The following is a 12,858-nucleotide window of genomic DNA, read 5'->3' as shown; positions in this document are numbered from 1 at the left end:
AACCACTTTTCCAAATGCTGGCGTCTCCATTTCAGGATCAGAGTTGGATAGCTAGGCTAATGTTTGAATATTTATAATCACAAGCGTTCAATACATTTGCTGTACACCTGTCAAAAAAATTACATAAACGAAAAAACAAAAACCCCCATCAGATGAAAAGTTACTCATTTTGTAATTGAGGCAATGTATTGTTTTTTTTTTCCCACTTCTGACTGAGAAACGGCTGACTTGTCGTTTTTAATTTTGTATTCTTGACAGGAAAAAAAATGGATCGTGGCATCCCTTTACTGTCCTCGAACTAAGTCAACATACAGCCATTAATGACTTAACTTCCGGCAACAAAAGCGTACACACCCCTCAGTGAAATATGCCACATTTGCCGCACATTGTCAATATTCCGTCTAGCCGCGGTTATTTTCCAAAAGAATACGGTTCCAAATGATTGTTGGGTCGTCTTCATTCCCACACAAAACCACGTCACGGCTTTTATTTTGACATCGGCACTTCCTATCACACATTTCTACATGCAGAAAACACATCAACGAGGTGCCAACAGCACTTGGGGAATAAATCCAGGAACAGAGAACATTGAAACCACAAATAAATTACAGGGATCACCGCGAGAGGATTGGGGGGGGGGGGGTTTGGAATTCTTCTTATGTCACCATGTACTCCTGCCGCTTGTTGAGTCGAACCTGGCACAGCGACACGGCGCCCACCGCCACGTAGACGCCGGCCGCGATGAAGCAGTTGATGCCCACTTGGCTGTACAGACCGTAGATGTTCTGGGGAGGGTGTTTACTGCGGGGAAAAACAACACCGAGCGTGTGAGTCCACTTCCTGTCAAAACAGGAAACTGCCTTCTTGCACCTGCCGCATTCAAAAATTCCAGACTTGTTCCACATACCAACCTCCTCCTACATCGGTTACTATTAATCAATCAATGAATTTCTTTTCATTATTGTGAATGTGCTCAATTAAGTCACTAAAGACAGGAAGTAGGAGGTTACAGTATATTCAAATAAGTGAAGACCAAACAGGTAAGCTGAATGCATGGAACTAAAAAAAATTGTTCCCTCTTTTAATACAATATGTTTCATAAAAAAGTACTGAGAGTGGTAACAGTACTTTCACTTTTTTGATACGCTCCCTTGCTTGGGAATAAATGTATCAAATCTACTTCAGTACTAGTGTAATGTGAAATATATACAGTATATACTATGCCTGTGTGTGTATATATATTATCAAGTCCAATAACTGACTCGTTGCGGATGTCGTCCTCTGTAAACGGGACGTCCTCGATGAGCACGGCCGACTTGGCGCTAAAGAAGATCCCCAGCATCGCCTGCGACGACAAAGAGCAGAGTCATACAAACAATGTTCCGTTTGCTACATAATTGTAAAAAAAAATCCCCAAATTCATCATTGGCAGAAGGTTATTGTCTATTGACGTTAATACTCCTATTCACAATAAATTGTAAACAAAAGGGCCCATTCGCCACAACGGTAAACACATTTGTCATTGGCATTATTGTTAACAAAATGCTCGATTGTTACAATCTCAATCAATTGTTTCCGTTCACGTAAGAGTAGACAAAACTCCCCATTTTTAACCAAATTCACACTTTAATTGTAAACGACATTTTTCTTTCACCCAAAAATGTTCCATTTACATTGTGTTAAAAAAAAAAAAAAGTTTGCCTCGTAATTTTTAAAATGCTTACATTATATTATCGTCTACGGTTGCAAAATGATGAATTCGTTTGAATCAAATAATTGCTCCTCCACACATGCAAAAAAAACATGACACTCAACATGAAGAAAAATGCAATATTGTAAGTCTGATTGCGTTTCTATATTTGGGCACTTCCTGTTTTGAAAGTCACGTGAATTCTGAAAGTCACGTGAAGACCCCCCACCAGTCAAAAAAAGTAAAAAAAAGACGTGATTAACGGACTCCACTTTTCCCTTCTGTGGTTATTTGACCTTTACGCGTAGGTTTGATCGGGAAACGGCAAACATAGTCGCGACTCTTATTGGAACTCATTTTCGCGTTTGTACGATGCGGCTCCGTCTACACACTGGAGCGTCGGCCCGCTTTTCTATTGCCCCAAAAAAAAAAAAAAAAATATATATATATATATATATATATATATATATATATATATTAAATCAAACATAACGACGCGGACGACCATCGTCACGTCGCTCCTCGGAAATCCGGAAGATATTTATAAATAAACGTTGCAATTTGAGCTCCCGGCCTGATCCAGGAACTAGTCCCGCCCGGACAGTGTGCTTCTTACCAACATGATGACGCCCCAGATGCTGATGACGATGCCGCACGCGGCCATTTTGGGGCCGCAGAAAAGCAACGACGGCATCCTGCCCGGTCAGCGAGTTGTACGCAACAACGGGTTCCTTCTTTTTTTTCGGGACTCTTCAACCAAGATAAAAACCGTTCCAGGAAGCAAAGCCGGCGCTTGGGTCAGCTGATCTCTCTCTGACAGCGTCGTCGTTTGTTCGGTTTTAACGGCGTGTTTGGTGCGCTACCGCCCCCTAGTGGTAGAAAGTGCACCTCGGTCAGGCGCAGTCAATAAATCTCATTTGATCCGTTGTGACTGACACCCAAATATACATTTTAAAATAGTGTTATGAAAACTACATATAATATCAATTTCCATAGGGGAAAAAAACTGAGCGCAGAGAGCGTGTCATTAATTTCAATTATTTTATGCCCACAACATTTCATTTGACTGTTATTCATGTTCAGTTTCATTTGACTATATTTAAGCACAGTGTTATTATTCAACCTATGCATATTTATACAGTGGCTTAGTATGAAAGGAGTAAAACTCCCGTGTTAGTACTATCAGTAGTAGTAACGGTGAGGATGGCTCCAGAAGCTACATATGCAAACGTGTACGAAAGCTTATTCATACCCACTGTGTGTACGTTGCGTCGACTTCCTGGTCATGAGTGACCTCTGAACCCTCATGCAGGAAGTCATTTCACAGCCTGTGATGTTGTTCGTGTTCTTCTTCTTCTTCTTTTATATATTTATATCCATATAGACTTATGAACTTGGCGGCACGGTGGAGCAGCTGGTAAAGCGTTGGCCTCACGGTTCTGATGTCCTGAGGTTCAATCCCGGCCCCGCCTGTGTGGAGTTTGCAAGTTGCCTGCGTGGGTTTTCTCCGGGCGCGCACTCCGGTTTCCTCTCACATCCCAAAAAACGTGCAACATTAATTGGACACTCTAAATTGCCCCAAGGTGTGATTGCAAGTGCGCCTGTTTGTCTCGATGTGCCCTGTGATTGGCTGGCGACCAGTTCAGGGTGCGACCCGTCCGCCTCCTGCCCGTTGACAGCTGGCGAGGGCTCCAACGCTCCCGGGGCCCTCGTGAGGATAAGCAGTGAAGAAAATAGATGGATGAATGGATAATTATTAACTTTTACAAGCCTGCGGGCGTGGCCACGGGGGTGCGGGGTAAAGCGGTGGACATTTTGTCTGCCGTCACTTTTTCTTTTTCTTCAAATGTGGGGCTGCGTTTTCTTTCTTTCGTCCGCTCGGTAACTGGAGTAACAAAAGACACGATGACAGCACGTGCACACATCATACTAATCATCATCATCATTATCATCACTCATTTCAGGCGTCGCAAGATGGACCATTTTTTTTTTTTTTATCAGAAACATGCCATACAAATGTGTGGCATAAGTATGTCACAAAGTTATTATTCATATTATACGTGTATATAATCTACGGAAGCGTATTACTGCCACACCCAAAAAAAAATGGTTGCATTTTACATAAATATGTGAATCGTTTCAGATAACTATGTGTAAATATCACAGAATTATGTGATACGTTACACTTAATTATGTGAATCGTTTCAGAATTAAGTGAATCGTTACAAAACGAAATGAGAATTATGTGAAACGATTCACATAATTATGTGAAACGTTACACATAATTATGTGAAACGTTTCAGAATTATGTGAATTGTTACAAAACGAAATTAGAATTATGTGAAACGTTACACATAATTATGTGATACGATTCACATAATTATGTGAAACGTTACACATAATTATGTGATACGATTCACATAATTATGTGAAACGTTACACATAATTATGTGATACGATTCACATAATTATATGAAACGTTTCAGAATTATGTGAATTGTTACAAAACGAAATTAGAATTATGTGAAACGTTACACATAATTATGTGATACGATTCACATAAATATGTGAAACGTTACACATAATTATGTGATACGCAACCTTTTTTTTTTTGGTGTGGCAGTAATACGCTTCCATAATAATCATTTGTCATAAATTGTAGCGTTATGTCCTTACTTGCCCGGAAGTGTGCAGTACATAACCGTATCATAATTGCATATAAGTGTGTTTTGCAGCGCTTTTGTCTGTTTTTTTTTTTTTTTTTCAGGACAGGATTACCCACAATTAACTAATAATGGGTACAATTACTTTTTCACACAGGTAACTGAATAATTTTGGAGTTTTTTTTAAATAAATGAAATCACTATTTAAAAACAGCATTTAAGTTCACTTGCATTTAAAATTGTCTGATATTAAATTTCCTTGATGATATCATAGCAAGTGGGGAAACTTGCAAATGCAGTATATAATTTGAGAAGTTAGCCAATACTTTTTCACGGCGCTCCATGCCATAAACGTGTATAAATAACCTCACAATGTATAAATGCGCACGCCATAATCAGCACGTCCTGCGTTCATGATTTGCTGAATTACATTTTTCTTCTTTGTGTTTCAAGCGAGGTGCGACGACGACCTTTCTCAGCTAGCGCGTTAGCGCCCTGCTACACGGCGTTTGTGTCGACTGGGAACCAGATATCGCCGGGGTGAAGGTCACACACACACACACAAATACACAAGCTTTTTGGCATGTGTGTCTGTTTATACGCGAGTGTGCCTATATGCATGCATATTCGTGCACGTGTACAAGTGTTTGTTTGCTTCTTTTTGTGTTTGCAAGTGTGCGGTATGTGCATGCGCGCGTGGATACATTAATATATATATATATATATATATAATATATATATATATATATATATATATATATTTTATATATTTTTTTATATATATATGTGTACGCAACCCTTTGAATGAGGTTCTGTGTGTGTTCGTGTCTTTGTATGTCCGTGTCCATGCGTGCGTGTGCGAAAGGTCAGGCAAGTGAGTAAACATTTGTGCGTCTCTGCGCCGAAAAAAAAAAAAAAAGGTTTTATTGTCGTCATCCTCAATAAAACTTTACGGCGGCCGCGGTGAGCTCCGCCCACCTCGGTAGCGCGTTTAGGGGGGTGGGGGTACATCCAAATGCCGCCCACGGCAAGCGCTGAGCGAAACCTGGCGCCGCCGCTACTTTGCCCTTTAAAACCCGCTGACGAGGCCGCAGGTCAAGATGGCGGCGCGGCTCTGCTAGACGCGCACGCAAACGGGAGGCAGATTTAAAACCAGTGAAGAAGAATGTCAGGATGGGCACTCATCTCTGTCAGTGGACACAAAAGCAAAGTTTAAGATGTGGCGATGGGAAATACAGCAAAGGACAAAGGTCTTGCACGCACACTTGTTGAGGTGTGGCGTTCAAAGAGCAAACACAACGAAGTTTCTTGCTATCAGTGCGAGTGTGCGCGCGTGAGGTCATGTGGTCTGGTTGCCGATTGAAAAATAAGTCGGGAAGAAAGTATGAGAAAGAACGATGGAAGAAAATCAAAATGATTTATGAGACGAGCGTCCCTCGATTGATCCCGGCCTCTCTCGCCTGCCGGGGGGCGGAGGGGGGTTCCGATCGAGAAGCGTCGACGAAAAATGAAAAGACAAACAAAACAAAAGATGCTGGCTGGCGGCGGGAGCTTTTAAATAACACACAATCATCTCAAAGGATATTGGACTTCTAAATGCTAATGTTGCTAATAGCTAATCCCGACATTGAGTGGCATCAGCATGCTAATGTCACTGATTGCTAGCACAGCATCCGAATGTTATCAGCATGTTAGCGTAGCTAACAGACTTGTTGAATAGCATCTGACTGCTAAAGAAGCTAACTCACACCCTCACAGTTGGACGGCGTCAACATGCTAATGTAGCTAGTAGAACATCAATTTGTCATGACCCTATTAAGGTAGCTAGTAGACTAGTTCCTGGTCTTGTACTTCAGTGTGTCTCTGTGGATTGTCATTCATGCAGGTCTTGGTAATCTGAGACTGTATTTCAAATCCTGGCAACTGGACTCTTCTTGTAGGTTGGAGACGTTTCACTTTGAATCCGAGAGGTGTCTTTCTCATCATATCACCCCAATGAATTTTCAACCTGATAACACCCTCGGACAAAAACTGGTCCACCCCAAGGACAAAATCCATAGAAGAAAATGAGGCAACATTGTCTATGTATGGTAGAAGACTAGGTTGCTCGGAGTCGCACACTTATGGAGTTCCACAGAGTTCCATTTTAGCACCATTGCTGTTTTTTTTTTTTTTTTAATTTGCTGAGAAACTATGCATGGGATTTCTTTTAATTTCTATGTGGCTGACCGTCAGATTCAGTTTTATGTTCCACTAAAGAAAGAGGACGTGTTGAGTACCTTGAAGACTTGCTGACATTTTTAGAATTCAAAACTGAAGTCTTGGAACTTTGGTTCCAGTGGGCCTTTCTTGACTTGGATTCCTTGACTACTATCACAAGCCAACAGTCTCGAAGTTGGATCTTAAATTGGATCCTCAAGTTCAGCTTTTTAAAAAAATATTGAGCCGATGGCTAAAGTAAGGTCTCTTTATGCAAAGACCGCTTTGAAACCGTAATCCATGCCTGCGTTACATCTGGTCTGGATCTTGTCTCGTCAGCCATTCCTCCCTCAAAATGCCGCCGCTTGCCTCCTAAATGGAGCTCGTAGGGGGGAACGTATCGCGTCACTTCTGTGCGTTTTAGATTCACTCGTAAGATTTTGGTTTATCTGTTCTTAATCCTTCAATGGTTCAGCCCCACCTTACCTCTCTGAACTGGACCTGCCCCCACCAGCTCACGTTAAACTAAACAAAGGCTCAGAGAGGCCTGACCTTTTTCTGGAGCTGGTCCTTCTCTTTGGAAATTTACTCGAGTGCAGTGCAGTGCAGTGAGGAGTGTAAAAGTTCTCGATGTTGGGGAGACGAAGCAACCCCTGCACAGGATTGGCGGGAGGCCTTTTTGTGTCCACAATCAGTGGTTCATTTCTGTCTCAAGATGAAGGACCGTTCCTTCCGGGACAACAACGTCCGAATCGTGGGGAACCGCCGGATTGAAAGAGGTCTAAGAAAAGGCGTCTCGAAATAGAGGAGTTGTGAGACATTCCCGATCGTCTTCCGTAAGGAAGGTCCCAATATCGAAAAGTGGTGCCAATGAACTGTTTTGCCACAAGAAGAGTGAGTGCTGCCTTGGTCCACAGGACGGGTTTTTTCGTAACCACGCCGGTCAACAACAGCAACACCCGATTGTTGGCCACCTTGAGGGAACACAATCGCGGGGCCCAAGTCCGCATCAGAAGATTCGAACTGAAGATGCCTTTTGGATTCAAGGGGAAACGTCTTCAACGAACACAAACAGTCCAGTTGCCGTCGTTCAAAACCTTTGCGCGGTAAGCTAACAGTTTCACGGCATCAACATCCTAACGTCGCCATTTGCTAGTTCAGCACCAGGAGGTAATCAGCAGGCTAATGTTGCTAAACTCCTGCGCCACAGTCTAATGTAACTAACTATCGTTTTGTTTCGACGTCACGCCGTCTCCCTGGTTCACGGTCATTGTTCCCCCCGGGTTGTCCTTGTCGCTCTCCAGGAAGTTCCATGGAGCTGGCGGAGAGGCCAGATGGCGACCAGAAGAAGAAAAACCACCAGGGAGGCGGGTTTAAAACTCTTCTTTGATGCTGATGGAGAGCGACGACGGCGACACCAGGCCACTGCTGCTGCTGGTCACCATGGCGACGCTGCCGGACGAGGACGAAGCGGGCTGCTGCTGCTTCTTCTTGCTGAGCTTGCGTTCTTTGGCGCGGCGGTTCTGGAACCAGATCTTCACCTGGAGGCCCAGTTTGGACAGTTAGACTTACGGGTGTACTCACTTCTGCTGGCGGCTCTTTGGACTGGAACGGTCCCCTCACCTGCCGCTCCGACAGGCTGAGGGCGCTGGCGAGCTCCGCCTTCCTGCGGATGGTGATGTACTTGCTGTAGTGGAACTCCTTCTCCAGCTCCAGGCGCTGGTGGTCGGTGTAGACCACCCGGTACTTGTCCTTCGTGCGCGTCTTCCCGTCTGCGAGTGCACAATTTCCTGTTTACATTCTTCACCTGGTGAGTCACGTCCGTCTACTTCCCGTTTAGCACCCGGGAAGCCAATTCTGTCTACTTTCTCTTAGCTTTTAGCATTTAGCTCCAATGAAGTCGGCTCCCTGTTGGGGCTTCTTTAGCGTCGGCGAGTGCCTGTCGCGCACTCCTCACCTGGAATGCGCCAGCGTGTCGTTAGCACGCCGTGATCGACAATTAACGCTAAGCACACATGGCCGCACTCGCCTGCTCAAAATTGACAGATGTCTTGTTAAAAAGTGACAAGAGAACAAACACAATCGACTCCGCGCCGTGCGTGTGTGTATACAAAGTTATGTTGTGTGGATGTGCAGTACTGTATATTAGTGTGCATGTGTGTGTGCGGCCCCAATCGCCTGGGGAATCTCTGCGCCTCTTGCACAATCGACATTGTCCCAATTTTCGCCCTACTGGTCACTGTCATGAAATTAAAATGATATTATTAAAAAAAAAAAAGTTTGGGGCAGACCACGTAATCCGTCTCCCATAACGTAACAAAAGATCCGCGTACGAATGACAGGTGTGCTAAATGTGTCTGTGCGTGTCGGACAGCGTCGGGCTCGCCGGTAAAGGTTGCTGTGTCGACTAGCCAGTCATGGCTTCGGCGAAGGCTGCGCGTCGGGTTCTCGGACGGCAGCGGTGCTGCCGACAATGCCACACTCAGCCGGGTGTGACGACAACGCCGTAAAGCGCCCCGGCTCGACAGTGTTGTTCATCGCGGACGACGGCTATGAACAACGCCGTAAAGTTGCCCATCTTGGCGCCATGATAAGCTAACTTGTCAGCCAGGGTGGCTCGGCGCAGCCGGCCGGGGTGGCTCATCTTGGGCGCCGAGGTGGTTTATCATGGCGCCGTGGCGGGCCACTTTACGGCGTCGTTCGTAGCCGTCGCCGTCCGCGATGAACAACACCGCCGAGCCCGGGCGCTTTACGGCGTTGTCGTCGCACGCGGCTGAGTGCGGCACTGTCGGCAGCGTTGTTCAGATCGCGTCGGCTCTTCCCCGTCGTGGGAGTGGACGGGGAGGCGATTTGGCCATGATCGCATGTTATCTAAATATGGCTGGAAACAATCGGGGAATATTGCCCCGGTCGGTAAGTTCACTCGGTTGTGCAATGTTCTCTTCTTCCGTGTCTGAAGGGGCGTGTCCTACAGTCGGGGCCACTGCGTGTTTTGATTGACGATTGTCCACGGTGACGTCACGGACAGTAAATGCGGCCAATATGGCGACCACTCGGATGTCGAATGAGACTTCCGCAACTTTGCGCACGGACGACGCGCTCTCCGCTCATATTTATTTTTTCGTATAGACATTCAAGTGAATAACGTTATATGTATTTTTCATTACAATATCTATTTTAGAATGTTTGTAGGGATGACCCTTGACCTTTAGACAGCATCCGTTTCCTTCCTATATATATATTGTGTGTGTATGAGTGTATGTGTGTGCGCGTGTACGCGCGCGGGCATTACATTCATTTATATTTTATACAGTTAGAATGTAATTTGAACATGTACATCATCATTTAAAGCAACATCTATTCAGAATCAGAATCAGCTTTGATGGCCAATTATGTCACAAAACGTAGAATTTGTCCCCGCCCTGGTTCGACATTCGGTGAAGAAAAACAAACAAACTAACAAGAAGGAAGAAAAAAAGGCATTCAATGAATCAGGAACTCCATTTTTTTTTTCTTTTAAGGGTCACAGTTGTGCAAATATGCAGAGTATTTGGGTTGTATTCCAGTAAAATATTTTATTTTATTTTTTTTTATTTTAATCATGTCCAACTGAAAAGGAAGTGTTTATTTGGCGTACTCTATATACAGCGTATACTTTGTTTTGACCGGAATGAAATACATTTGCTTTACTTTGCCTTTTTAATTGACAATTATTTTAAAAATTGATTTATTATAATTGGGATTATTATTATTGCATTATTAAAATGTAACAAATCGCAGTGTCGTTAATTACAATCAATAGTAATATGCATTTTCTCACGAAAATATGAAAAATGTAACAATAATAATAACTAAATAATTTAACAAGATTTTAAAATTACTGTGATTGAGTAAAGTCAGCTGATGCTCGTGACAGTTATAATCATAATAACTTTATAATAATCATCATAATAGTACTAAGTAATTGTAGAATGTGAGTATATCAAATTTTTGACAAACGTCATTATTTTAGAATGATGATTATGTGTTCACTGTAGTTCGTGTTGTTGCCATGATTTATACGCAAATGATATTGTATAACGTTGTTTGTAATAATAATTACAATTCATTTTAATGTGTTAGTAATAATCCTCTTTTTTTGTGGGGGGGAGGGTGTCTTACTGGGGTTGGCGAGCGGCGTGGAAGCGCGTCGAATCCACTCGTAGGCGCTCCTCCTCTGCGGGGAGCCGGCCGAGCCTTGCCCGGGGGCCAGAAGCGGCGGCGGCGGGGGCGGCGGAGGCTGGCCGGGGAACTCCGTCGGACTGAAGCCGATGTTGGGCCCCCCGGCGCCGGCCACGGCATTGGCCGAGGGCCCGGCGATGACGGCGGCGGCCGCCGCCGCGTAGTGGTGCGCGGCCCACGAGTCCTCCCGGGCGGGCTGAACCGGGTGCGGAGGCGGCGGGGGAGGGAGGGGAGCGGCCGGGTAAGCCGGGCTCCAGGCGCCCCCGACCCCGCCGCCCGGCGCGCTCTGCTGGACCGGGTGGTGTTCCGCGCCGAGGCCCTGGTGGTGGTGGTGGTGGATGTGGTGGTGGGGGTGGGTGTGGGGGTATCCCGAGAAGTCCGAGTACTGGGCCGCGCCGGGCACCGGAAAGTTCTGCGGGCCTAGGCCGAGGCCCGGGTGTCTGCCGACGGGGTTCTGGTGGTACATGGGGGGGTCCTTGTCCAGTTGCAGGTAGCTCACGTACATGTTGGCTGGGGGGTGCGCTCACCTGACTTGCTGCGAGTACGAGTGCGGGTCTTCACCTGCTGCCGTTATAAAGTGGCCCGGTCACGTGATCCGCTTTACGGCTCTCACCTGACCCCCCACCCCGCGCACCTATTCGCTTGAAACTTCATCCAACGTGATGCCCACACTCATGTTCAAATTCGAAAACGTACTTTGAAATCGTGACATGAGCTCCAGAAAAGTGCGTTGAAAAATGACTTCGTCCAGATCTCATATTTCTATTTTCATAGTTTGCAGTACCTACTGTACGCACGAATGCTCTTTTATAAACTCCTTTTTCGTTCACATTAAAATGACCACTTCCTATTTTTAAATCACAATTCAATTCACATCAATTGGAAATAATTTGTACACATTATTGGATTCATAACGTACCGCAATTAATAACTTCGTATTCAAAAAGCAGATTTATATAATCATTTTGATGTTGAGTTATTTATTATTTATTTGTTTCCCCTCTTACAGAACTCTTCACGATCACGATTACTATTACATAATTTTAAAAGGTTTCCGTCATTCATCATATGTAAATCAACTACAGTATATTCATCATCATCATCATTTATATATTATATCATTTATGTCGTTGGACGTTAATACTATATTTGCCCGCGAAAAAAAAAACTTTTCAAAAAACGAGTTTATTCATGAAATAATGACAATTGTCATTATTTATTATTGTTAATATAAATCATTTATTTCTGTCATCGATATTAAAACATTAACCCCACGCAATTTTTCCAATAAAATGTTTTTCTTTCTCAGTCATCGCAAATGCTCCATTTTACAAAATATTCCCAGTGTTCTCCTGATTTATTGTATTCAGTTGAAATCGGCACATACTCGAGTTTATGAAATATTGTGCAAAAAATAAAAATAAATAGAAGCCCATTTTGAAGATCAGGCTTGATTTAAGAATTTCGTGAAAATGAAGTTTAAAAAAAATCAGATTTTTTGTCATGGTTTTTTTTTTGGAGCGTGGGAAATTTTGCCCAGCTGCCGCCGCCGTCGTCGATTTATGGATTTACGAGTTTGCCTTTATTGTTTTACACTCATGACTTTTACCTAAAGGACACTTCATTAGGTACACCCGCTCTTGGCCTCACCTCATTAATCTCATTTTTTTTCGTACTTCATAGACAAGTCGTAAAATTAAGTATTGTTGATTTTAAAGCGAAACAAGCAAATCAACAATAAAAGAAGAACCATAAATGGTCGCTGTGGTGGAATAATTAGTTTTGGCTGCTCAAAGATGTCCAAAAGGACGAATTTAATCTTTTTAGATGTCAATAAAATTATGAATATTATTTGGTGTGAACAAAAACAATTTAAAATATGAGTTCAGATGCGAAAACGAATTACAGAGCAGTATAAAAATAATAACACACCAAAGAAACATCCATCCATTTTCTTGGCCACTTATCCTCATAAGGGTCGCGGGGAGTGCTGGAGCCTGTTCCAGCTCTCAACGGGCAGGAGGCGGGGTACGCCCTGAACTGGTCGCCGACCAATCGTAGGGCACATAGAGACAAACAACAGCC

At 43.9% G+C, this 12,858-nt stretch overlaps 2 protein-coding genes across 3 annotated transcripts; both read right to left on the bottom strand.

Moving 5' to 3' along the window:
• Positions 1-52: 52 nt before the first annotated feature.
• On the bottom strand, positions 53-2,559 carry LOC133491945 (ribonuclease kappa-B). The gene is made up of 3 exons (XM_061803707.1): positions 2,307-2,559; positions 1,263-1,345; positions 53-801 (listed from the first exon to the last, which is right to left on the bottom strand). The coding sequence occupies exons 1-3, from the start codon at positions 2,382-2,384 to the stop codon at positions 657-659; spliced, it is 306 nt and encodes a 101-aa protein (XP_061659691.1). The 5' UTR covers positions 2,385-2,559; the 3' UTR covers positions 53-656.
• A 2,761-nt stretch (positions 2,560-5,320) lies between these two features.
• Positions 5,321-11,548, bottom strand: cdx1b (caudal type homeobox 1 b). 2 transcript variants are annotated; one of them, XM_061803704.1, is made up of 3 exons: positions 10,714-11,548; positions 8,176-8,324; positions 7,813-8,093 (listed from the first exon to the last, which is right to left on the bottom strand). In XM_061803704.1, exons 1-3 carry the CDS (start codon positions 11,276-11,278, stop codon positions 7,926-7,928), a joined length of 882 nt encoding a protein of 293 aa, XP_061659688.1. In that variant the 5' UTR covers positions 11,279-11,548; the 3' UTR covers positions 7,813-7,925. The 2 variants fall into 2 exon arrangements, with proteins under 2 accessions (XP_061659687.1, XP_061659688.1); XM_061803703.1 differs by having other exon boundaries at positions 5,321-8,324.
• Between the last annotated feature and the right edge of the window lie 1,310 nt (positions 11,549-12,858).

This window comes from Syngnathoides biaculeatus, chromosome 18 (genome assembly GCF_019802595.1).
Source record: "Syngnathoides biaculeatus isolate LvHL_M chromosome 18, ASM1980259v1, whole genome shotgun sequence".
Taxonomy (NCBI): domain Eukaryota; kingdom Metazoa; phylum Chordata; class Actinopteri; order Syngnathiformes; family Syngnathidae; genus Syngnathoides; species Syngnathoides biaculeatus.
This window is presented reverse-complemented; position numbering and strand designations above follow the sequence as displayed.